Source organism: Harpia harpyja, chromosome 6, assembly GCF_026419915.1.
Source record: "Harpia harpyja isolate bHarHar1 chromosome 6, bHarHar1 primary haplotype, whole genome shotgun sequence".
In the NCBI taxonomy this organism is placed as follows: domain Eukaryota; kingdom Metazoa; phylum Chordata; class Aves; order Accipitriformes; family Accipitridae; genus Harpia; species Harpia harpyja.
This window is the reverse complement of record NC_068945.1, coordinates 15,782,831-15,809,397: the sequence shown is the minus strand read 5'-3', so window position 1 is coordinate 15,809,397 and position 26,567 is coordinate 15,782,831. Positions and strand designations below refer to the sequence as shown.

The 26,567-nt window shown below is 41.7% G+C and overlaps 1 protein-coding gene across 5 annotated transcripts in view; it reads left to right on the top strand.

The window, feature by feature from the left end:
- BCL2L13 (BCL2 like 13) overlaps positions 1-24,453 on the top strand; it is a 43,806-nt gene extending 19,353 nt beyond the window's left edge. For 3 of the 5 annotated variants that reach the window (XM_052790332.1, XM_052790330.1, XM_052790331.1), the window contains exons 5-7: positions 1,947-2,016; positions 7,578-7,721; positions 20,471-24,453. In XM_052790332.1, the coding sequence (XP_052646292.1) occupies positions 1,947-2,016; positions 7,578-7,721; positions 20,471-21,283 (1,027 nt within the window). In that variant the 3' untranslated portion in view covers positions 21,284-24,453. Of the gene's footprint in view, positions 1-1,926; positions 2,017-7,577; positions 7,722-11,946; positions 12,017-20,470 lie in introns of those variants that run through there. The other 2 variants (XR_008235697.1, XR_008235698.1) reach the window with 2 other exon arrangements.
- The last annotated feature ends 2,114 nt before the right edge of the window (positions 24,454-26,567 follow it).

Here is a 26,567-nt window from a genome sequence, read left to right as displayed (position 1 = left end):
GTCCCTGCCCATGATCTTTAAAGATCCCTTCTAACACAAACCATCCTATGATTCTATGACTCTGACCTGGATTTCACAGCAAAGGTGCCATGTGACATCTGACCAGACAGATGAAGATGGTTGTTTCTTTTTCCATGAGTCATCCAATGGCAAAGTATACTCTTTCAACTCACCATTTAACTTTTAGAAACTGATATATATACTGCCTGCTTCTATATGCAGTTTTTCTAATGTCAAAATGCAAGTTCAGTATTGTGTAAACTAACAATTATTTACCCACAGAAAAGAGTATGTGGGGTACAAGTTTCTCCTTAGGTGGTAAAAGATACACTAGCGTGTTCCTCCAGAAATGACAGAAGCTTATCTGCCTTTACAAGCCAGGCATTTGTCCCATGTGGCCTTAAAAACTAGTGCTTAGTATCTTCTGAAGAGCTGGGGTTTTGATAAATACCTCACTACACCCTAAAAAACTAGACTGGCAACAAGTTGGAAAATTAGTAAGCCTTGCAACCCATTCTTTTCATGTGTCTAAAATGGTAAATTGACATAACAGCATTTTAAGTTTAAATGTCTTAAAGGTTGTAGATAATTGGCTGACTGTCTGACATTGAGGGGTCGTAACTGGTGCACTCTAGGTTCACTCTTTTTAGAAAGTTCCTGAGATGAGGTCTTTGAAAATTAAGTGGTTCTAGGTTGTTAGTAGCCTGATGTTCTAGGCTTCTTGTGTTTTCTATGGGAGAATATTTGCATGCCAAGTATTTTTTTTATTTATATACGTACATACATACCTACCTACCTATAAAGTCTGAAATGCCTGTGAAAACGTGTTGATATGCATGCCTTTTTATAAGGCAAACTAGAGCTACTGTTTAATCTCTTGATAATATCCTTCCTGCAGCTGTTGTTGCTCTTCTCATCCCACTGATTCATTTGGATTTGCGTTTTAAAGGAACTAATGTAGCAATGAGGTTAAGAGAATGCACTTAAAATGACATACCCAAATTATGTTTTCCCCAGTGTGCTTTAACTCTGTTCTTTTACCCATGTTTGCTACAGTAGTGCTATTTGATACAATACTTATTTTGCTTATATTGTCCTGTCCTTTTATACACATATAAAAAAGTATGTTATGGTACAGTAGGCTATTAGATCATGACAGGTTCTTGGAGTTCAATAAGCAGTCTTCTGTCCAATACCAGTTACCACTATTTGCCTTAAAACTGAAGTCTGAACTTGCCTTTTGTCATGATCTGGCTCAGGACAGCTCTTTTGAAGCAGTACATCTTCTGCTGTCACTCGGCAGAAAGTGTTGTTCCTGACTGTAAGATACTATGTGATCTTGGAGGAAAGAGTATGAAAGAGAGGAATTTCATCATCCCAATTCAGAGTACAGAGATGATAAATCTAAAATAGAGGTATCTACTGAAATACGAATGGGGGTTGTGATCAAAAGTGCTGTTTCTTGCAAATAAAGGCTTCAACTCTAACATAATGTTAATGCGGTCAAGCGGTCTGTGTTGGTTTGTAGCCTATATTGTTTATTAAAATTTTATTCTGCATTGGCCTCTATCTCATGTGAATTTCTTAGTGTAATTTTTTATCTTTGAAGTCTCAGATTATAAAAAATTACATGCAAGAGCTTAGAAATTTTGGTAGCATATCAGAGAACCTACTTACCTAATGCCCTTTAAGTTGCAGAGTATCAAATTATTATGAAATTCACTTCACTAATTATATGAAATCGTGTAACTGGGAGAAGGTGATGCCTTCCTGACCCTGTTTGGTGCTGGTGTTTTATGTCCTGAAATGTGAGACTTGTTAGCTCTTGAAAATTACTTGCTGTAATATGTGTGAAAATATTTTGTTCTCTGGAAACTGAGAATTTTATTTTATTCTTGTTCTTCTGTTTCCTTTTATAACTTTCAGTGTTGGTTTAACTTCTGCAGGCCAGTGACATATCAAGAATATCGAGAGCGCACACAGGAGACAGCTGTTCATGCCAGTGGATGGAACAAGGTACAAAATAAGTGACTTTGCTATCTCTCGTGTCTATTTGAAGTCCATAGTGTTTTTACTCGCTACAGTTAGACTTCACAGAGGACCAAGAATAACAAGAACCCACTTGTTTCTTACTAAAAACAACTTTTGCTGTCAGAATGGTAGATGTGGACATGATATGTAGTTTTTAGATAATTTAGCCAGAAGTTATCTAATGGAAGTATTAGGTCAATCTTCCATCTCAGGTTCAAAATATATGTTAAAAAAAAAAAAGGGCTAAACATGGTGAAAATAAAAATCGATAGTATCTTCAAAATATTTAAATTGTTCAGAAAATATAAGGATGGTGTGCCTACCTGGTTTCAGGCGTAGTTATCTCAAATGATATGAAGCTTCTTTTTAAAACAATATGCAAATCTGTAAATTAATTGAAACTTCATTTTAAAACAAAATGCAAATCTGTAAATGAACTATCTTATAATAGTTTTAATATAGAATTACTGTTCCTAGATTCATCTTTCATTAATCATTCAAATTCATCATCTTAATCATTCTCTGATGGGTTCAGTGGGCATCATGAAAGAATGAAATAACTATTTTCAAATTTAATCACAAATTGAGTGTTAAAATTTAGTCTTAAATTTAAAATAGAACAAGAAATCTTTTTTCCCCTCTTTACATTTTTTTTTCCAGAAATACTTTTCCTTAGCTAGATTTCCCTGCTTACTTCAGAAACTGATCATCTAACCAAGGGTGTGGGCACTTTAAAGCAGTTTATTAAACATTGCTTGACAAGTTACTGTCCATGGCTCCAGCAATTATAATTGGTGTGTGTGCTTTCAGTTTATCATCTTGTGATTCATAGCATTTTAGTTTAAACAGCCATGAAATCTGGTTATCAAGAAGGTGGCTTAAGCTAGCACATTTTACTTTTCAGTTGGTGAAAACTAAAAACAAGCATAAAACCAGTCATTGTGGCTCAGATTGCAAGGGAGGAGGTGGATTGAGTTTGGCAGTTGCCTACTGCGTCTCCATATGCTATTGTTACACACCTCTTGAAGATATAGCCCTGGTAGATGGATCTGCTACATTTGGGGGTTTATGATTCAGCCTTCATGGCTGCTACATTTGTGCAGCCCCTGTGACTAGTGGATTTTGGTACCCATCAGTTTGTGATTGAGAATATCATCCAGAAGATGTCTTTGTCATCATCTTTGTTTACCCGTAACATTTGTTACTACAAAACTTGTAGTCCACAAGCTAAGGAGAATGGAAATTTTACAGAATAATACAGCGTCTGTTTGTATGGTTTTCGTGGTAGCTTGATGTTTCAGGAATGCCTAGCAGTTCCTTTAATAATACTTGTTTTGAGGAGATGGAATAGATTTGTGTTGGTTTCATTTCCTTTTAAATTCCTTTATCATCTTAATCAGAATCATATTTTATAACAGAAGAGATCCAGATATCTTTCCTCCAACCTCAGCCTAGCTTAATTTTCACTCTAAAGAAGAAGCTGTTAGAAAAAGAATTTTTAAAAGTAGCTATAAATAGACATAGTGTTAAGTCTAATTAGCAGGCATACAGCAGCAAAATGAGGCTATGCTGACCTCAAGTTTATGAAAATTGGAAGGATGTATGTTTAAATTGACTCTATTGGGAGAACTGAAGCTTACTCCCTTTTACAACTAAATAATAAGAAAACATACAACTAGCTGGGCTAGCTGTACAGAATAATAAATCTCTCCCTGTTATATGCTCGCAGCTGTTACATATGCTATAGCTTCTTGGGTGGAGCAGAAAATGAAGATGCACAGTAGCTGTGGCAGATGTCAAAGGGTTAAAAATGTGGAAATACCCTCTCACAGACGGAATTCTATGTGACCAAGGCTTGTGGTTTGATCCAGACTAGAAGACATAAAACAACTGAAGCTAGTAGATGAAATGTGTTTTCAGTTACATGTAAGCTGTATCTGTTTTGCTCAGTAGTAGCATCTTGCACAGCAAGATGCTCTTTCTGCTTTCAGTAGCCTATGAACTAGTATATAAAATCTCACTTCAAATTTCTGAGCCTTTGCTGCTGTAGGTATGTATTATTATACCTATGTATGTTTAAAAGCCCGACCTATTTAATATATTGAATGTGATGCACTCAGAGCGCCACACTGATCACTTAAAGGCCCAGTATCTCTGTGGCACAAAGCAGACTCAAAGTAGTCTTTGCAAATCTTCATTGATGTTATGTGGATGAGAACCATGGCTTACAGGTAAGCATATACTTCTGGGAGCTACTGGATTACCTAGGTGGTTAGCTGGTTGGAGGTTGTGGACAAAGGCTTGATCTGTCTGGTTTACAATTGGGAAGGTGTCATTTTTAGCCATACCAGTTTTCAAAGAACCTATTCGTTATACAAGCATGAGCAGAAGGAAGACACTTCTAAATATAGCTGTTATTTTTTCCATTTAAAGATGCGGATCTTTTCCAGAGTGCAATGGTATGTTTGAACTGCTGAAGAGATTTGGTTAACTGACTAGCACATGAGATGTAAAGGAATGTTTTCAGTCACTAAAACACGAATATCGATCTGAATGAGGAAATATTGCAGGGTAAACTACTACATAGGAAACTCAGTTCTTCCATTAACATCCCACAGAAGCAAAGTTTACCCACAGACATTAGAAGTGCTGGTTCTCGGTAAAAACATTTCAGGAAAAGAAATTATTTCATGTATTTCTCAGAAATTGTGATGTGAAAATAATAGCCATGATGCTGGATTCTGTAAAGAAAAGGAGTCTTCACCTTGTATTTGAAATAAGGCTTTCATTAAAACAAAACAAAACCAAAATGACCTCAAACGTAGGGCAAATTATATTTCTATAATAAATAAATGTAATAAAAAATTGAAATACTTCACTGTTGAGATTTTATGGGTTTTGTTTAAAATTGAGTATCATATACATACACCAAAATACATGATTACACTATTGTGCATCAGATAAAAGGATAACAAATACTGAGATTCAACTGAACTGGTAAGTAGGTTAGCAGTCATCTTAATGTCCCACTTTTACTGATTAATGGGGCTAAGGAATAATACAACAAAAATGTAAGAAATAGTCATGTAAAGAATGAGATGAATCTTACGTTGAAATAGTCAGAAGGTACGCAGAAGTGGCAATTACTTTGGGTACACTTCTTAAGTCTCTGAACTTTGTAATAATTTTTTTGTGTGTATGTTTGAATTTGTAATATTGTACTATGGGATTGCGATAGTGTAATTGACAGAAATCTTAATTTACACAATTAATCAGAAATCTTCTGATAGTAAAGGGGTTTTTTTAATGATTCTGTAGACGTTTTCTCCTGCCAGCTATTTTCTGGCATGCTGTGCTTGATACTCTGTACGTTTTTCTTCAGTCAAAATATAAATAGCCCCTAGCATCCCTTCCCAAGCATACGGGTGGAGGAATTGCAGTTGCTTTGAATTGCTAAGGCTATATTTTTATTTTGGTCTAGTTAAATCTCATCACCATTCATATAGCTACTCTTAGGTACAGAAAGCTGTTGATAACCTTTATGGAAGTACTGTGAAGGTACCTTCTTTCATGAATTTAGGGTCATGCAAACCTGTTACTGTTCCTACTGGTCTCAAAGGTTTCTATAATTTCAATAATTTCAGTGGGAAGGGAAGACCAGGTGGTGTTTGTTGGTTTGCATGGAATTGGATATTAGAGTTTCATTTGGTCCCTCGCTCCTGAGGCCTGCAGAGGCTTGCTAAATTTGGGAGTGGATGGATTAGATATTTAAGTTGGCAAAGGAGATGGCAACAATCATGTTCAGTATGCCAACATTTGAGCTCCCTTCATTTCCTAAGCAGCCTTTTTTTGCCTTTGTTTCCCTTGCCTTCAGCTTAAAGTAAATGTCAAATATTTTGAGATCTCAATGTTCATGCTGTTGTAGAGTTATGTGGGTGTGCCCAAAGCCTCTGAAAGATGCCTGGTCTTGACAGCATGCTTTTTTTTCTTTGATCCAAAAATATCGAAGTTTCTTCTGACACTTGGCTCACCTTGACCTGCTCCTTAACGTTTGCACAATGTAAGCTTGCACCTCTCCTGCCTGAGTTGAGATTAATTACGAGAAACTCAAAAAACCCAAAGGCTTTTAAAATTCAAGCACCGTCCTGTTCCTAGTTAAGTGACTGCAGTGTAACTGTTCGTCCCAGAACAGTACTATAACCTGTCTGCCATAGTACTGGACTTTCTGAGTTGCTAATCAGCTGGAACATCTTAAATTTATCAGATTACAGGCATTTTTAAGGCCCCATCTGTTTTTAGTGGTACATCTCAGTGTGACTCCACCATGAATTTAGTACAAATCTCAAACCCAGCCTACTTTTCCTATTCGTCTTCCTCCAGCTTTGCATCCTGAGGTGTGATTTCTGGGAATAGTAATGGAGGATATTTACAGAAAAGAAAATCAGGCTGAAGGAGGAGGAGACTGGGAAAGGAAGAAGGCATTTGGAATTCAGTCTGAGCAGTAGTATTAGCCTGCATCTACCTTGTGCAGCTGGGAAAAAATGTTCTTATTTGAACAGTGAATAGATATGCAATGCAGTTGTCACAAACTAGGTGCGATAAAACTTACAAATATTTTTCTCTTGTATCATAATAGCGCTTTTTCAGATGCTAATGACTTCAGCTGATACCAGTTTCCTGAACTTGGCAAAGTGCTGCATATAAACTTTGCCCAGAGGGCCACTCGTGTGCTCTAGAAGAATAAATATAGAGTTTTTAAAGTTCAACTGCATGTTGTTTAGGCAAACAAAAACATAATTTCAGAAGGAAGTGTCTAGAACTGTATAATATGAAGGAGGTGGATTCACAGAGTCTTGCATCTTCCAGAGCAACTGACATTTGGGTTAAGGCTGAGCATTCAGTTAGAGACAGAGGGTTTGGAAGGAGGAATGAGAGTAGGAAATGAGGGAGGGAATTCTGTATGTGTTAAATTTGGCATTGGAGAGAGAGTTAACATGGAGAGGGGTTTGTCATTTTAAACATGTCTGTAATGTTATGGTGCTGGGAGGAGTTGTGTGTTTCTACGCTCTCTGAAAGCCAAGTGTGAACTTCTGAAGAGACTGTCTAGTGCAGTGTATCTATTCAAGAATGTATATGAGTTTGCTGTTTAGATACAAATTGGATGCATATACCTTCAAACTATTTATAATGTTGCATCTTTCCACTTCTGGGGTAGCAAGTTCTGGATTGTCCTGCTTCTTTACCTGAATCTTGTGTTGGGAAAAAATGGGGCTTAAGAAAGCACTGCAGTCCTGTTCTGTGAAACTCTCAAGTTAGGCTGTGGTGTTTTGCTTATCAGATTAAGTGCTGCTTTCTTACTAAATTGAATTGTGTTTCTGCCTTGTGTCTTCACAAAAATGAAGTGTATAACGAAGTGTATAGTCCCTGATACCTTTGGACTTGTAGATTCTGACCCTTTCTGTGGACCACATGAATTCTTCTGTTTTACCTACATAGTGGTATTGATAATGCTTTCTGTATTTATTCACAATTCTTGTTTTTTGAAGGTCTTGGTACCCCTGGTTCTGCTACAACAATTTCTGGTGGAGTTAACCAGACGGGGCCAGGAACCACTGAGCGCGCTTGTGAACTTCGGGGTGACATATCTAGAAGACTATTCTGCAGACTATATCATTCAACAAGGAGGATGGGTAAGAAGACAATGTTTAATTTTCATACTTTGTTCAAAGCTGTTTTCTAAGTGTGATACTATACTTAATAGGAGTGAAAGCTAAGAGGGGTTGCTAGAAGTAAGCAGATGAGAGAAGAAATGCCCCAGAAAAAGCAGAAAAAAAAGCAGGAGGTCAGGACCATATAGGTGGGAAAGGATCTTGGGCAGTCATCTATTTCACCTCTCTGCCCCAAGGCAGAACTGACTTTTACCCATTCGTTTCTGATGTTGACGTTAAAGACCTATCTGACTGGACTCCACAATTTCCCCAGGCAGACTGTTCCAGTTTTGTGCATGTCTGGTTTGTTGGATTGCCATTGAAATTGAAGAGGTCGTCAGATGTCAAATAAAAACTAGTTTTCATGCACTGTGTTTTAAGATGCTAATTTATTGCTATATGGTGAGCTTTTGTATGTTCTTTCCTGTTAATAGACATAACAGAATTGCATTTAGAAGCAAATACCAGTAACAAGAGATACTGTGCCTGAGAAGCTCATCTTTTTAATATTTACCTTCATACTCTGGTGACTGCTGGAAATGGTATATGGTGTTTTTTCCTTTAAATTTCGGAGGGTTTTTTAGCAGATAAGTAATTGGGGAGCACTTCTTACAGAAATGTCAGTAGGTACTAATTTATTTGTATAATAAGTGATAGAATAGCTAATGCATATTGGATGTTATAGCTATATAGGAACATGAATAGAATGAGCAATCAAGATTTCTTTGTGCTGCATTTCCTTGTGGAAATCTTCAATTCATGGTAACCAACATTCCTGAGTCATGGCATGCTGAGAAAGTTTCATTTAAAAATGCATCACAGAGGCAGCTTACAGCCAGTGAGCTGGGTCTTGAAGGCTGAGCTTTAGATTACTGGGTGTCATGGTTTAACCCCAGCCAGTAACTAAGCACCATGCAGCTGCTCACTCACTACCCCCCCCACCCAGTGGGATGGGGGAGAGGATCAGGAAAAAAAGTAAAACTCATGGGTTGAGATAAGAACAGTTTAATAGAAAAGAAAGGAAGAAACTAATAATGATAACAACAACAACAACAATAATAATAGGACTGGAATATACAAAACAAGTGATGCACAATGCAATTGCTCACCACTTGCCGACCAATGCCCAGTTAGTTCCCAAGCAGTGATCCCCCCAGGCCAACTCCCCCCAGTTTATATACTGGACATGACATCACATGGTATGGAATACCCCTTTGGCCAGTTTGGGTCAGCTGCCCTGGCTGTGTTCCCTCCCAACTTCTTGTGCCCCTCCAGCCTTCTTGCTGGCTGGGCATGAGAAGCTGAAAAAGCCTTGACTTAGTATAAACATTACTTAGCAACAACTGAAAACATCAGTGTGTTATCAACATTCTTCTCATACTGAACCCAAAACATAGCACTGTACCAGCTACTAGAAAGAAAATTAACTCTATCTAGCAGAAACCAGGACGCTGAGTTTGGGAAGGATGCCAGATTTGAATGGAATTAATCTGGGATTAGTGAAATGGCTCCAGCAAGTTGATTTATTCTAAAAAGAAAAGTTGTTCAGGAAAACCCAGTGATTAAAAAGTGCTAGTAGGAAAAATCTCATTCAGATAGCTTCTCACATTTCAGGACTTTACCTGAAGTTTTTTTTAAGAGTTTGTTCCAGAATTTCTGCATGTCTGCACTTTCCTATATCCTTTCCCTTCCCAGCAATTGTGGATAATAGTTTTCAAAGCCTTTGGGAGGGATTGTTTGTCTTTAATGGACAGAAACACTAACAGCACGCAGCCAAATGACCTTAGGTCATTTGATAAGTGTACTCACATTTCAAAGTATTTTCATCACAGGGAAGGTCCTTACTTGCAGCTTTAAGACAGATGGATGTTAGTGCTATTTTGCTTTTCTGCTTTTTTTTTTTTAACCTCAGAAAAGGCTGTGGTCTGTTCTCTAGCCCCTGTTTGAGGCCTGCTATAAACATACTTAATATAGTGCAAAGCCTCTGAAAACAAGCAGCTTTCCAGCATGGCCTCCAAGGGAGGGGGCTGTGCTTTGTGTTTGTGTGACTGTGCATGTATGTACAGATCTGGATAGTTGGTGTTTAATGGGCTACGGGCTTGTCTGTATACATCCAGTCAGGCATAAAATCAGACTGACATAAGCAGTACAGCAAACAAGCCAGAGCTATTTTTGAAACAGCAGAAGAGGCGAGGAAAGAGACAAGGTGATGAAAATCCTTTCCAGCCAAATTAATGTAGCTGCACTAACCCTTTGTGAGTTGCTCTGGGGATGGGCTTGGGGACCCAATGGACTTGTGGCTTTATGTGGAGGAAGGGAATATATGGTTTTATTGTAATTTTTTTTTCCTGTAAGGAAAATGTTCATTTTTACTGAGTGGCATGCTTCTCAGTTTGTTCCGAGTCTGTGGGATGGTGTTCTGGGGTTGGCAGTGCTGGGAGCAGGGCGTGGGGTAAAGGTGGGAGAGTTTGTGTTTCTGAGAAGGGCTGGGGAAGAGCTGCCTGGCAGGCTGTTAGCCATCACGCAAGTGTTTCGCATTTTTTAAGATGAGCATCTGCCACCAGGGCTCTGTGTGCCGGATCAAGTTGTCAGTAATGCTTCGCTAGAGCCATAAGGGCAATGTATAAACCTGGGAGTCTCCAGTGAATTATGTTGCTGTGACAGTAAGAGGTTCAATTTTTGTGTTATTCCGGAGTGGTGTGAAGATAGGTCTTTCCTACAGCTGCTAAGCACGCATTTAAAACCGAGAAGATACCAGACCAGCCTGTCTGTTTTTTCGTGGATGAGGAGCAGAGGAGAGCTTCACAGGAGTCAGCTTTTCAGAGGCAGACCTGAAAAATTCTGTAGTGTCTCTGGTGCTGTCTCTTTCCTTGGCACCACATAATTTGGGATCTTCTTCAATTTCTGGATTGAAGTCAAACTTTTCCAGGAGGGAAGTAGCCAGTTGAAGGTAAGGGGTCAGCTGAACCCTTCCTATGCCCCAGTGCAGATCTGTGGAGTCAGAATTTTAGAGAGCTGTGTCATCCAGTGGGACCACTTGCTGCGTCATGCTGTGCAGCCATGATGCGGCTGGAAGAGCTCCCGAGGTTCTGCGTGTGTGCAAGACTTCATGTTGTTTTGTGGGCTCCGGAGGCTTGTAGGTCCGGGAAAGCATCTGATTGAGGATGGTGGACAACAGTTAACTAGAAGCAAAATTGCTAGCTTAAGAGAATAAAGGTTGGTAAATTGGATAGCTATGCAGTAGATTTCAAGAAATCAGCATGGCTTGTGAGGAATGGGAAATGTGGGATACCAGAGGTAGAGCCTCTGAGATGAGAAGTTGCTTTTTTATTTTTCATGCCAGTCCTGCAGATATACAGTGATGAGATGATGTGTTGAAACAATCAGTCTTCCCCTCCCATTTTCCCTTCAGGCACTAAAATTGTAATTCAGATAACTTTTCATGGTAGGGTGGGACTGGGATGTAATGGTTGGTTGGTTGGTGAGAGAATAGCTGGCATGTTTTCATGTTCAAGTGCATACAATATTTTGATAATATGATTCTGGTCATTGTGTATGCTGTTCCCCTTCCCCTTCATCTGTTTTACAGCTTTAGGGTGAAAGTCTTCCAAGTAGGAATGTCTGCAGTGCACTGCATATTGTGTTTGGATGCAGCTGGCAGCATAAACGTGAATGAAGAGATGAAATGACTACTCCATCTAGTTTACAATCTCTTAGGTTTGCAGGTGGATGCAAGCTGAGTTTGGAGGACTGTAAGAAAGCAAGGAAATCTTGCTTTCTTCTGGACAGCCTCCCTTTTTCACTAATTGCAGTGACAGGTTTGGCTGTAGCTCTTACATTTGCCCTGCTTGACTTTTAAGTTTTAGTATGATCTCTCTTTTGGAGCAAAAAGCATGTTTGGCATTCCAGGTTCTCTAACTAGACACATGTGGGAACACACATTTCTTCCTCCTGACTCTCTGTTTTGAACCCAAATGGTCATACTAAGATCTTGTTCCTTTATCATCTTGAGCCATTGCAAACCAATTCCCTGCCTGATTAGCAGTAGCTTCGTTCTTCTTCCTGAAAGCAATGTTAGGGCTCAACAAACTGACATGCAGTATACATGCTCTCCCCTCCCCTTCTCCTCCTCTTCCCTCCCTTCTCCTCTCCCCTCCCTTCCCTCCTTGTACCTCCCCTCCCTTTTTGCTCTGTCTGACTTCTCCAGGGCTGAATGCTGCTGCATCAGAAGCAATTCTTGGTCTCCTGGAAAAGTGCACAGTAAGACCAGTCAGTTGGTAAGGATTTTTTTCCTCTTCCTTTCCCATCCCTCCTCCCAGATAATTTACTTCTTCTCAAGCTCTGCGGATCCTGTTTTCCGTGGTTAGATTTCGTCTATGTTGAAATAGTCTGGGAATGTCTATAAGGAGGAAAAAGTATAAGATTGCTTGGAAGCTAGCTGCTTTTATTTTTTTCTCTCAGATTCACATCCACGTTATGAGCCCATCTGCTTTTCACTTGCTTGAAAGAGGTGAAATAAGTGCATGCAATTGGTGTTTATCAGTATTTGGTTAATAACCTTTCTTCTCTGAGTAAGAGGCTGGTATTTGTATTTGTGACCCGTAGCTGAAATTCTCTGCCTTCCCAGCATTCTTGTCTCATGATGTTCAGATCTGGATTTGAATTTAACTAGTTACTTGCCCATGTTGAAGAAAGTAAAAGTAAATTTGCTTGAAATACGCATAGTGTTTACAGTTTCAGATCTCAGCCTTAGAAGACCTGTCCTCTGTTTCCAGTGTTCTGTCTTGGGCTTTTCTGCTGGTTTTGACATTTTATTTGCTGCTGGTAGTTGAATAATCTATGTACTAGAGTCTGTTAACAATCAGGAGGAGAAAAAGGCAAAGAGACGCTTGTAATCCTAGCAAAGCGAGGCAGTCATTTTGTGTTATTGGAGATTAAAATCTCCTTCTGCAGCAGTCTAGGTGTCTGCCTTGACAATGACAATGCAGAAATAGAAAGGCGTGCTCCACTGGAGGAGAGATAACTAAGTTTACTATGGTAGAGATGCGAGAAAAGGCAATCTAATTAGAGAAGTCCTAGAAAGGAGTTTTCCTTTCAAAATAATTATACTTTACACTTGTATCATGGAACATTGCAGTAAAACGTCCACTTTTATTTGTATGTAACTTCTTTGGTACAGTAATAGATTTTTTAGGCACTGTGGCTGAAGGAGAAGGAACTTAAATCATCAAGGAGCAACTAGATCTCCTTTCTTTTTTCCCTTCCAACAACTTCAAATCGGTCTGTCTGAAGAAGTGGTCTCTAAATAACTGAATTTACTTCAATTTAAACTGATAAGACTGAAACCTTAAAGGGTGTTGCTTTGGTGCTGACTCCGTGCAGGTAGTAGAGGTTATGTTGGGGGGCAGGGGAAGGAATAGGATCATTTCCGCAGGCTGTTCTAGCCAAAGCATTCCTTGAAGGGGGGGATGAGAGCAGTGGCTGCAGTATCGGTGTGCTTTGATTTGGTTCACACAACCTTCCCCCCCCCCTCCCCCCCCCCCCCCCGTAATAAAAAGTACAGTCCTATTTGTGGACTCTGCTCTGTTTTTCTTGGCTCCACCCATCTTGACAGTTTCACAAAGATGAATACTACATTAAATGCCCGAGGGCTTTTTTTTACTTTTTTTTAATGTATTGTTCTAGATCTGGGTGTTGTCAGCTGCCCCTTTTATAATCCATTTCTCTGACGGATTAGCAGGGTAACGCTGTCAGGTCTGACTTCAGCAAGGGTCTGAAGAGGCATGGCATAGCGGGGCTGTGGATGGAGACACGGATGGAATTGCAGCCTGGTCGGCATGGGTGGGAGTGAAGCTGTCCTGACCCCAGCAGCCAACTGTGCGCACAGCCTTTGCCTGCTCAGCCCTCAGCACAGGCGGCACTTCACCAGCACATGGCTGCTCCTCTGTTGCAGCTAGAAATCATACAAGCACATTCCCAGCCCTGGGGAAATTTGTTATTGTGGGAAGTTTGCTTGTTTCTCCAGAGGGAGATCTCTTGGGAACCCTGGACACAGACCAGTTCATCACTTCTTGCCTTTTCTTTTTCAGACACTACGTTTTAAGCACAAATGCATTTGATGGGTTCCTAGTACTCCTATTGTCGCTGTGACACTGTCGGTGCGAGGAAAGTAATTTCTCTCAGTGATAGGTTATGTTGCACTATAGTCAGTACTCTCCCCTAAGAAACTTCCTGTGTTGAGTGTTTTGAATTTTTTAGCATAGTAAAGATTGCTCTCCTGGGACACTTGCATTCTGCCAGCATTTCCTCCTGCACCTCAAGGTGCTCTTTTTTCTTGGGAACTTTATGTGGGTCTGTTTAGTTTCAAGGGAAAAAAAAAAAAAGTTCAGGGGACATAGATTTTTTTTTTTCCTGCAAGGTGGCACTCCTCTCTGGCCTGTATACAGAATTTTTGCCTGTGCTGGATGAAATCAAGATCTGAGGAATATGGGTGGCTTGCTGGGCTGTGCAGTTTTTCAGGGAGCTTTTCTGTGCCTTCAGAGATGAGTTTTGTACAAGTTGCCTGTCCACATCATTCCTTGTGAGAACACAGTTAACTGTTACCTGCCTTTTTATACTTCTTTAAGAACTGAGCCAGGGAGACCAGTCGAGCTTTTAAGAACAGTTAAAACCAAACCCTAGAAGAATACACACAGCTTCCACAGCAGTTAAGACACAGTTGTTTTGCATGTGTCTGGTCTTCTGAGCTTACACGGCAGAGCTTTCAAAGTCTTCTCTTAAGGTGCAGTAAGTGCTTTGTTGGACACCTTAATGGAGATCTCTTTCTGTTCATTATCTAATAACATCTCCATTATAGATGCAATGTGTACTACTACTTCTATTATTTTTCTAGGAAAAAAAGTTACTTTTATCTTTGAGACATTCAGAATTTTGATTTGAATTATTACTCTGGTAAATAAGGATGTTTTTTTTCCTTGCGTGTATTTAAAAGTTTTTGCTGTTTAGCAAAAATAACTACTATAGTTAGTAAGTCAGCTTGTTTGTATATACTTAATAACAGACTTATTAGAAAATGATGAAAAATAGTATAGTCATCATGACAGTCAGTTTCCAAGTCTTGATTTTTTTTTTTATGTTTGCTGTCTTTAAATCATAATTGAAACTTGACAGGTGTTTTTAAGTAGCAATTTCATACTATATGCTAAAGATTGGTAGTGTTCTGAATCCACTGCTGAGAGTGATTTTCAGCAAAGTTCAGATTATTGACACTGGCAGGACTACAGCTGAATCCAAACTGATGGGTTCTGCTTATTGGAGGAACTTTCAGATTTTTTTTTCATTATTTTGTTGTCAGTTTACAGTTGTCTAGTGTAGCTCACCCTGTAGCATAACAGCTATAACCTATCCTGAGAGCTAGTCTAGCACATTTGTTAAAAGTGCTTTCTGTCACTTGTAGAAGTCTTGGGGAAAATTTCTACAAGGCAAACCCTATAGGTTGAGGCCAGTGATTGACTTCTGTAGCTCCTTTTTTAGGTCCGCAAATGACACCTTGACAGAATTAAACTGATCTTCTCCTCAAGACTGCCTCACATGCTGTGGACCATCCTTGTGTTCTAGCCAAGAAGGGAACTATCCAGTTCTCCTCCTCCTCCTCATAACTTGTGCCAACTCTTTCTTCAAGTGGCAGTGATTGGGATCAGGAGTGGCAGGGTGCTGTGGTGAGGGACTTGCTCTTGCTTCTCTAGACATACCTGACATTGTTCTGTAAGTATGCTGGATGAGGAAAACAAATTTGCAAGTCTCTCATCCCAAATTTGAAAAAGATGAACTCCGATTTTTCTGGTCTGGAGCAATAGACTATCCGTTTACAATGAACAAAGCAGATAAAGAAACGCTTACATACATTTCTTACTTACAGTTAAATCTAAAGTGTAGGGCTTATATAAGGCCTCAGGTCATTAAAAATCCTTCCTCATGTTTCATCCTGTCCTGAATTAATCTGTGGGTGCTTTGCTTCTGGGTCACTTCTGTGGATGAATCAAGACAATTGTCCTAAATGTCATTCAATTTTTATTACAGCTGCTTTAAAAGAAAAGAAAACAAAAACAAAACACAAAAAAACCCAACAAAAAAGTGCAAACCTCAACTGAATCAGCACAAAATCCTAGCTTTATCCTCTTGACTTTCTGAATTAACTCTTAATTCAGCTCAAGAAATATTAATCATGTATCCTAAATAATGCCTATTACTGTCTGGCTTTTCAACTAAAACTTCATAAGCTTTTAATGAAAAAGTAGTGAAACTACCCATTGACACTCATTGTGTTAGCTTTCCCCCAGGTTTCCCAACCTCGGGTGATCTGGTCTCTTCAAGCTTGGAGAGTTTTGTCCGTGAGGCACTGACACGGAAGTTAAATTGTCTGTAAAGACAGAAAGGAATCAGCCAGGCTTTATAAGGCTCTGATTTATAGGGAGCCAGCGACTGATAACTCTTTTGAGGTCAATCCAGTCTGTACAGTGTGAGAAAAGGAACAATAAAATGCTTGAGCCTTTTAGGCCCTCCCTTCTGCTGAAGGCAGGGTGGGTGTGTAGTGTTGGTACACGTACATATTAATGAAGTTTTTGAAATGTTGAGGATTGCCCATGTTCCCTGTATTACCATCCCTTCATTTCCTTACCCTCTCCAATGCAGTTTATCCTGCACATACCCCTCAGCTTATGCCCAGATCTTACCTGTATTTTGTGAGAAGCGTAACTCCAGTCAAAGTGCTCAGCAAAGCACGTGGCCTTTAAAAAATGCCCTGGTATGTGGGAATAACTAGAATAACTAATGTCTGATCCTCATATGTCAATGTTGCCTCCCCATCTGTTTGTTAACCTGCTGAGGATCTAGCATTACATCATACTGAGCTAAGATATTTTGATGGGCCTGGGCACCTAGTGGTCCACATAGTAGCTGTGATGGTACTTTGTCCATATTACTTGTTCATTTTTATCATGGTTAAATCATTTGTGGGTTCCCTCTAAAGAACAACTTTGATTTTCCTTATGAGAGGAAAGGGAAGAGTTAAGAGTGGTGGATCAGGAATAGGGCAGAAGCAGAGGCTGGAGGAATACGTCTGAGGAGTATCCGGATGGCTTAAATTTCACCACAGTCTCTGTACCCGATTGTCTCCATTGACTATAGGTAGCTCTCTCCTCCCTACTGTGGACTGCTGAGTCACTGCTTAAAGGTGCTTGGCTTTTGCCACTGTACAGTATATGACTTCAGGGGAATTTAGGCAGTCTGAATATGGCCCTAGTTGGTGCTTTTTTTAGTTTATTACTGAAAAGGAGTTTGCTACAATCACCAGAGCTCACAAGCACATAGAACTGTAGAAGTGGGTTTGGAATAATTTTTTTATATGCTTCATGTTGAACCAGTCACAGCAGCATGGGTGCACTAACAGTGGTATGTTAAGAGCTGTTATCAGTTGTGTGTGCGTCCCTGTTCTTTATGTTAGCGTCAGATCACAGACGTAGTCTGGTTTGTTGTGATGTGCTGTGGACAGGAAATAAATTCATTCCGATTTGTGGAAGGGTAGAGCTGAGCAGAGAGGAGGGTAGTATAGAGGTTCATGAGACTGCAGGTTTTACCCCTAGTTATTTCATTGTTAACTGCTGTTGATCTGAGTCTGTATTGCCTGTGGAAATAAAAAATTTGCTATGATCACAGGTGTCTGTTAGTAGCTTATATTAGAGTGAGACTATTTCATACTTAATCAACATCCAGAGAAAATCCTGATGATCAAAGGAGTGAACGTACAATCTCAGAGTGTCTGGGCAGCGGGCTGCCTCTCCATTCTCAGCACAGAGTGGAAGGTAACCACAGTGACTGACTCCCTGCTGTGCTGCTCTCCAGTGTCTGCTGGAACAGGACAGGTCGGTGCTGCATGTGGAGTCCTGTCCTCACATGCTGTGCAGCAGCAGCCCTGGCCCACACTGCTCAGTATTTGCTCTCTTTGGATCTGGTAACCTCTGCCTTTACTTAAGCTTCTTTGCTCTTCTTTTTCATTGCCCTTACTTTGCAATGCTGGTTGCTTCCTCCCAGGTTGTAGAGCTCCATTTTGTTTTAATGGCCTGAGCTGCGTTTGACAAAAATGTCATTCTTCTAGTGAAACATGACTTTCAAGAGGGTACTGGAGTCTTGAATTGTCAGTCACTGCTTGCAGAGCAGAACTTGCTTTGGATTTGTTGGCATGTGTGTGGTGTCTGAACATTTTCACAAATTTAATGCTTTATTAATTTTTATTTCCTTCTGAATCAAGACTTTGTGGAGATCCGTAGGTGCTTAGTGAATGGCTTGATCGCTTTTATAACCTTCCCCTGAGGAATTCTGTGTACCAGTTCTGTTTAGAGTTTCTGAACGTGTTACTGAGCCAGATGATGCTTCCCACATCCAAGCAATCTAAAGGCATTTTTGAAGAAAAGTTCCTTCTGAAGTGTTCTGTGAGATTCCTTTATTCATGCACAAACATCTTCCAAAACTCCATGGGCTGAGGAGATTTAGATCCTACCCCTGCCAAAATACGTTACGAAATCTTGATGTTCCCGGTGGTGTCCTGTACTATAGCCTCCACCGTTGTCCAGAAGTCTCCAGGAATGGGTCCATCAAGTTTTGCAAAATGGCAAGGTGTTTGGGGGGAGTGGGTAGAGAAACCTCACTCCCATACTCAGCTTAGGCTCCACTGACCCCCTTTTCACAAAGTTTATTGGTACTGTAATAATTTCCACCATGAAAGATTAAAGTGTTACTGCCTTAAGTTGCACAGCTCTCAAGTGCCAGTTAGTGCTTTCGCTAGGGCTCTACTCCTGCTTCATTTGCTCCCACTGCACCTACTGCCAACGACCAGCAGTGTTTGTGCTGTCTCTCCTGAGCCTGCCAACTTGCTTTTTGGTTTTTTGGTGGGTTTTTTTGGTGTGTGTGGAGATCCTTCCCCCTTCTAGGGAAGCGAGGAATTGCAGTGTGTCTGGTGTCTCTGTGGAGAGTACACCCGTGTCTGTGGAGAGTCTGGGGCCTCTTGTGCTTCCCTGAGGGAAAAGTGCCTCGCTGCTGGCCCAGGTGCTACGAACTCTGGTAGGCCATGGACTCCTGGCATGTTAGGGACTAAGTGATAATTGGGAGTTAACAAAGCTGAAATGCATTTTCCTTCTGCTTTCTAAGCAGGGCACTGGTATCGATTTGGCTCTTTTGGCATCAGTGCGAGCAGGTGCAGCTGCTGGCCCTGCTCCACCCCTAGTCACGCTCGCACACTGGGGCATCCCAGTGGGCCAGACTGGACACTGATCAGGGTTAAAAACAACTCTGCAAAATAAAGAATGTGTTTGTTTTTAACTTGGATCAGTTCCTGACACAGACCGCTGTGTTGATCCGTAAAAAGTTGTGGAACAACTGAGGAGGTGTCTTGGAATGGGAAACCGTTGTTAGGAGACTGGAGCAGAACCAACCCCCAAATTCACAGGTGTCAGGAAGGGTTTAAAAAAGAGGAGGACAACTGCTTGCAGTGCTGTAGGAGAACTATTGCGTGTGGAAGGGAACAGGGAGAAAGAGAATGAATGGATTTTGAAATTTTTTTCTTCACATTATGGTGGGACTGTACAGGTAAGCTTGATAATTGAATGAGGAACTTGCATGGAAGGGACTTCCAGCACTGCAGTACCTGATAAAATGTTCTAATAATTTTTAGAAGCAAGAAGGTAATTGAATCTTTGTTAATGGTTTCACAGACTTCTGTGATATGGCATAGCAAACTTTGGGGTTCCTGGCTGCCCTTATCTCTTGTTTTTACGTTCTTGGTATCACACCCATCCTAGGTTCTTCTTATGCATTTAGTTTTTTTTTTCCTCTTTCCCCTTGAAGCAAATCTCTTCCGTGTTACATACTTAGCAGTCCATGCATGACTAGGATCGACAATGCTGTCCTTTCTGTAAGGAGGGAATCAGTATTTTACACTTGCAGTTTCTCTAACTGGAGCCCACTGTCAAATTTTTAGGATGCCTACAGATTTTTCCTAGCTAAATAAAAACAAGTAAAACCTGTCAGCACCTTTGGATGTCTGTGCTCGGTTGTTTGTTTTAACTTAATTTGTGTAGCCAAAGTTATGATGACAGTCTTGGAAAGTGAACTCATTTAAGAACAGCTAAGTTTGTTTGTAGTAAAATATTAGAATTACTGGAGATTCCAGCTTGTTGGTACAAAGTAGAAATACAGGCTTCAGATAGCACTGGAAATGTGATAAAATTAATGTAAGAGAAACACTGTTAAATGAAAATGGACAAGCAATACAGAACACTTGCACAAAATGGAGAAGGGAGTGGTATTCAGCTGGGCTCATGTACTTGTGTTTGCTTTCTTTTTCTTTGTTTTGTTTCAGTTTGGTTTCAGACTTTGGTATCTTCTTCTCTGGTTAATAATGCCCACATGGTAAGTCTTGGTGATGTACGATGATGCAGTAGTGTCAGGGAGAGGAGGAGGTCCCAGCAAAACTCTTGGAAGTGGTTCCATTCTCTGGACATGCCAGCTGGGTTCTGTAATCTCTTCTAAAATGTAGGTCAGACAACCGCTGCTCCTGCAGAGGCCCTCTCATCTTTCTTCCAGCCCCACTAAGTTTCCAGGTGTCCTGTTCCTTCCCGTACAGGGGAGGTAGTGCTGAAGCCATCACTCACGTGTTGTGTCCTCCTTTTCGTTCGTAGGGGACGGTCTTTACTTTGGAATCTGAAGAGGAAGAGTACCCTGGGCTCATTGCAGAGGACAGTAATGACATCTACATCCTGACCAGCGACAACTCGGGACAGGTGAGCCCCCCGGAGTCCCCCACAGTGACCACGTCGTGGCAGTCGGAGAGCCTGCCCGTCTCCCTGTCAGCGAGTCAGAGCTGGCACACAGAGAGCCTGCCAGTCTCCCTGGGACCCGAGTCCTGGCAGCAAGTGGCCATGGATCCTGAAGAAGTCAAAAGCCTGGACAGCAACGGAGGGGGTGAAGAGAGGAGTGAGAACAACTCTTCCAACTCAGATATTGTTCACGTGGAGAAGGAAGAGATACCGGAGGGGATTGAGGAAGCAGTGGTGTCAGCTGTCACTGCAGAGACCATGCAGGCAGCGTTTCCAGAAACTCCTGCTTCTTTACAGGAAGTAAAACCTCAAGCTGAAATTGCTGCTGTTGAAAAAGCACATCCCTCTGCATTTCTGCGGGCAAAACAGGAGGAAAAGGGAAAAGCGGCTGAAGAGCTTGTTGAACCTGAAATCCCCATATTAAGTAAACCTGTCCCAGAGCTAGCCCCATCAGAAGAAAAGGCTGCACCAGAACCTGAGAAAATACTCCTTCCAGGGGAAAAAATAGTGGGGAAAGAGGGCCATTTGGAAGAAATAGAAGAGAAATCCTCCGCTGCAGAGGAGAAACCTATCTTATTGCCAGAAGGGAAATCTATATTGCTGTACGGTGGGGCTGCTGCGGTAGCTATATTAGCTGTAGCAGTCGGAGTAGCGCTGGCGCTTAGAAAAAAGTAACGGAGCTCTCTTGAGGAGGAGGAGGAGGGGGGAGACGGAAGAGAGCACGATCCGATTTTTGTAGTTGTGTTACCTAAAGGTTGAGCTGCCTGCTGTTTAATTGGACATTTGAGTAACTTAATGGTGATGGGGTGAGGTCGTTCAATAAGCCTCCAGCTATGGACAATCATGTTTTTAGTAGAATTGGGGCGGGGACTGGTTTTTCGTGATTAAAGTACAGGGGTATTTTTAAAAAAAAAAAAAAAAAAATTCTGCAAATTTAAGAACTTAAGTGCAGGTGCTGAAGAAAGGGGTGCTTGTACTCTAGGAACTGGAACAGAGAATCCCCAGGGGAAGGGGAGAGCCAGCTGCTGCCAACCCCTGGAGTTTTTGGCTTCCCAGACTGAGCGCTACTGCAGCTGTGCTGTCTTGTCACTCCCCGTTGTGCCCCTGAGCCCTCCCTAACAAACATTAGTCAACCTGAGTCCTGTAGCGAGAGGCTGGTCTCCCTTTTGTCTCAGCTTCCTCTCAGGTACAGCACTGCTCCTCGTAACCTCACAGGTTCCTCCTAAGCCCCATTGGGAGAGTGCTTATTCTTACCTCTTTGCTTACACCGGTTTTGGCCCCTAACATTTACTGGAGCCCCATCCTGTAAAGATGCTGCCTCTCTATAGCTGTATTATTTCTGAGCATCCTGGTGTTCCTGGGGGAGAGGTGCAGGACGGGGCTTTGCTTCAGCTGCCCAGGAGGGTGGGAGGGACACTGCTATTTGCTGGTTTGAGAATCCATTTGCTCCGCTCCTGCCTGGCCCACTTTACTGCCACCCTTGAGGTACCAGAGGTGCAAAATCCATGCTGGACACAGTGCTGTTCCAATCAGTACTCTGATACCAGGGTATATTCAGCAAAGATACAGCAAAACTACATGGAAGTGAGGCCAGCACCTCCTGTGCAATTCAAAGGATAAATGCTATGCTGTCCTGTATCATGCTGCAGTCTGTATCGTCTTTCCCAGGTTAAGCACAGAGTGTATTTAGTCCTAACTTGGTCTTGGCTGTGACAAAATCCCAGATACATAAAGCAATGGATTCTAGTAACTGAGCAAAACAGCATTAAATATCTCCTCTATCTGCCTGTTCCTGACCTGACCGGGAGTGTTGTTCAGTGCGATTTCCTTTGTGACTCTGAATCTGTAATTAGCTAAATTTACAGGTTCAGAAATTACGAGAAGGTTACTTTGGCAAAAAGTAAATCCCTCTCCCTGCTGTCACAACACTTCAAATGTGTGTGGAGAGAAACCTTTTAAGTATTGCCATACGCGTTAGTTAACGTCAGATCCAACTGCAAGTGGATCTTTCAGTGTGCATTTCAGTGTCTGTTGTTGTCCGTACTGCAGCTCTGTGGGCAAGACCTTAGGCTTTCCAGGCAAAACTACTGACGCATCTCTGAGGGTTTGTGCTGGCACTGTAGCTTAGACCAGATGGAGATAGGTGAAAGGAAAATCTGGATAATGTAAAAATCAAAATGTGAGCTTACAGGAAGCTTACCCTTCATAAAGCACAAAGACAAGGTACTTTATTTCTAAATAACCTTATCTAGAGTATGTCTCCTAATGAGCCTGTTTCTTAAGTGATCTGAGAATGAATTGATTTTAGCACATTCTGTTTTAGGATATTCTCGCTACATTTTCCTATCCCACCTGTATCGTGGGATGCTGGGAAGTCAGTAAGAACCTGGCAGATTCTGAGGATTTTTTTTGTTTGTTTTAAGCTTTTATGAGTGGATTTTCTAGAAAACTTATTGGATTTTGAACTCTGTGTGTGAAGTTGAATATCAAAAGAGGAAGGATTGTCGCATATGTACTGCTGTTGTGGACTGAACTCAGGCGCTCTGGAGTTCTGAACTTTACTGTTGATCATTGATTGCCCTTTTTCCATGTACAAAAGGTAGCAGGTTGGCCTTAACAGAAAAAGAAGCCCTTTACCATGTTGCAAAATGGAATTGACTTTTTTTGCCATTTCCTGGTGCCCTGCTGTTACTCTCATTGCTGTGCTGTGCGCCCAGAACAGGTCACTGGGACCTCCTCACGCCATGGACTCGCCGGTGTCTGCCTTCCCACAACCACAGTTCCCTCTCCTGGCCCCTCATGGGAGCTTCTCGTGTGTGGAGAGGTGTCTTTATGCTCCTTTTGTCATGGATGTGCATGAATGTTTACAGTTTTGCTTCATTTCACGTGTCGCAACAGTGTTTATCAACAAGTGACACAGTCTGTGAGGGTACCTGGTTGTTCCTATGTGGCAAGGGCTGCTTTACTGCCCGGTAAGTCGGGGTAGGCCTGCCCCTCTCCTGCTCCTTTGCTGATGGCTTCTGTTTCCTCTCTGGGCATGTTCTCTGTGGGAGAAGGGCCGTTCTTAACCTGTTGTATGTCCTCCTCTTACTGAAGATGATGCACCTACGTTTGGCACGTCCCCCATCTGTAGCCATGCAGCAGGTTACACAGAAGTACCCACGTGCACTCTGAAGCAGAGATGGATTTTGTGGACACTCTGGATAACTTGTGTACAAACTGGGGAGTGGGGCTGGTGTTGTTTTAGCTCTTCTCTGTATATGGTTGTTCTAGTAGTAGTGTGGGAGACGGGTACAGGACAGACGAGAAAATAAATCCACACTGGCTAGGGAACAAGTCCCTAGCTTGTTGGCACAAGGAGCCCAGTGGGGCATTAAATAAAAAGTCTCGTCTTCTACCCACAGCAGTGAGAAGAAGGTGGCAGCAGTAGTAAGGAAAAGAAATGATTTTGTTTTGTTAAGCATTTTCATGGTGGGGCAAAAGCCTTGATTATCTGGTGTGTTGCTACATTTAATGGAGCATCAGCTGCACCCTGTGTTTTGGTTGCTTGGTCTTTTCTTTATATTCTTCTCGTTTTAGGTTCTTATAGATTTGACAAGTCAGCCAGAATTTGTACCCTCTTCTCCCCCATCCCACTGACCACACGTTTAGAAAATTTATTGTATGTGTCTCTTTCCTCTGGGAACACTCCATTAGCTAAAAAAGGTCAGTTATGGACTTGAATTCTACTGAATTTGGAGTCCTGTGGTCAGAGCTGGGACAGGCCCTGTGGAAGACACCGAAGGGTGGGTAACCTTAGATGACAGCATTCTTACAGACTTGAGTGCCAGGCTGCTTGCTCTATTTTAGGTGTGAATTAGAAAATGAAAGGGTTCCCCCCCCATCTTCAAGTATATTAAAATAATCCTGAACTGCAGGGTCTAATTACCCTGAACTGTGTGATGCAACCTCTCTTCAGTGGATCTGTTGCAGCTGGCAGAGGAAAGGCAGTAGCTATATACTTACAAAAGGGCATATAGAATTACTCTTATTTGTGTTGCTTATCCCCTTCCCAAAAGTGCCTCAGTATCTGTCCTCGAGTGGCCTGTACCTTAACAAAATATCTACCTTAGACCCAGTCTTTCTTCACTTTATCCTTGTCTGCAGCACACCCTAAAGCTGAGATGCTAAAACAGCAGAGGACTGGATCTACAAAAAAGTGTTTAATACTTAAGGAACTGCAGTGGGTAGCATGCTAAATAAGGAGCTGTCAAGGAATAGGCTTTCAAGATAAGGTGCAACTTAAATTTCAGTTGTGCTTAACTTTAAGCTATGCTTGGTTGTTGTGGCTGGGAGCTGGGCAGGGGCTGTCTTCAGCAAGCATTCCTGGAACAATAGCCTGGGAGCAAAGACTTAAACCCAGAAGCCCTCTGCTGCATAAAAGCCCAAACCAGACAGAGCCATCCGTGTGAGAGCCTGGTGGACTCCTGCCTCCTGCATCCCTTAAACTTCAGAAGATCTAGGCTGCAGGGCTGTAGTTGGCAACAGCAGTGCTGAACTGCTCAGCTAGGGCAAAATAGGAATATTACAGGGCACAGCCAGAGAGGCAGCTTGAAAACTTAAGGTTTTGGTTCTCATCGGGTTGGGTGGATGCCGAGTAGGCGTTCTCAGAGTGATAATTTGGCTGCTGAAAAATAGTGAAAATAACTTAGATTTAAAATCTGGCCCAATGAAACAAACTAGAGCCAAGAAAGCAACACTTCTGCAGCCTTCTGTCCATTCAGATGTGCATCAAGCAGCTGCCTGCTCCAGGTACTCGCCAGTGTGAACAGAAGCTCGCTCCTAGCACAGAGCCAGACGATGCAGTGGAAGCATGTTCTCTGTTCAGTATTGCACTTGGTTTTAGACACCAGTTTAATGTCTGGCTGGAGGTGAAGTGCCTGTTGTTGTGGTGTTTGCAGTTGGTTCTTTCTTTCCTAACCTGCCTTCTGGAGAGCAAATTACTACTGCAAGAATCCATCCTTGCTGTTTGTGAGGGCTTGATTTTTCATCCTGGCTGGGGGGGCTGTGCTCAGGCATCTGCAGCTCAAGGGCCAGGTGAAACCTATAGTGCTGAGTGCTCTTGCATAGGGCAAGTTCTACTGATTCCTTCCTTTTCACATAGCTCTGGTCACAGCTAGGCTAACGCTTTGAACTGTATTTTTAAACTAATCAATGCTTTCTAATGGTCACAAATGAAAAATTTCATGAGTACTAAACAAGCAAGGTTCTGAAGTTTGGTCTTTTTTCATTTTAATGATTGTAGTAGACAAAATAATCTGAGGTCATAAACCTTCCCTACATTTAATTTCAGCTACAGTGGTATGGCAGTACTAGCAAAGCCCTACTAGGTAGATCTTGCTATTCTGGCAAAAAACTAGAAGTGCTTCTGGCAGCATAGTCTCTCATTCACCAAACCAGAGCAAGCTTATGCTACAGAATTTGAGAGTGTAATTACTAGATTCTTTTGCTGTGAAATGGGGGGGGGTTGGGGGGTGAACACAGCCCCAGCTGCCATGGCTAGGTAGAGCCCAGGTCTTCAGCAGAATGTCTCATTCCAGGCATGAAACGTACTGAAGGTCGACTCATCCAAATGTGTCTACTCCAACAAACAGGAGCAGACACATACAGCAGGAGTAGTGTCTACGCCCATAGGTTACACAACAGGAGAAATTGTTTCCCAGTGAACCATGGAGAGGTGAGGCACATTATCTCCTGTACCTAGTGAAGGCAGAAGCTGTGCACAACTTCAATTTGGCTTGGTCTGTGTAATTTCAGCACCAGAAAGGTTACAAGAACAATATTGCTTTGACTTCATGTATGGATCTGTGCTTCAAAGTGCAAACTCTGTGTTGCCATAAAAAAAAAAGGGGGGGGGGTTATAAGATTTAAGCCACCACTACTTGACTCTGGTAGAGCTAGGGACTGCAGGGCTAGCTCT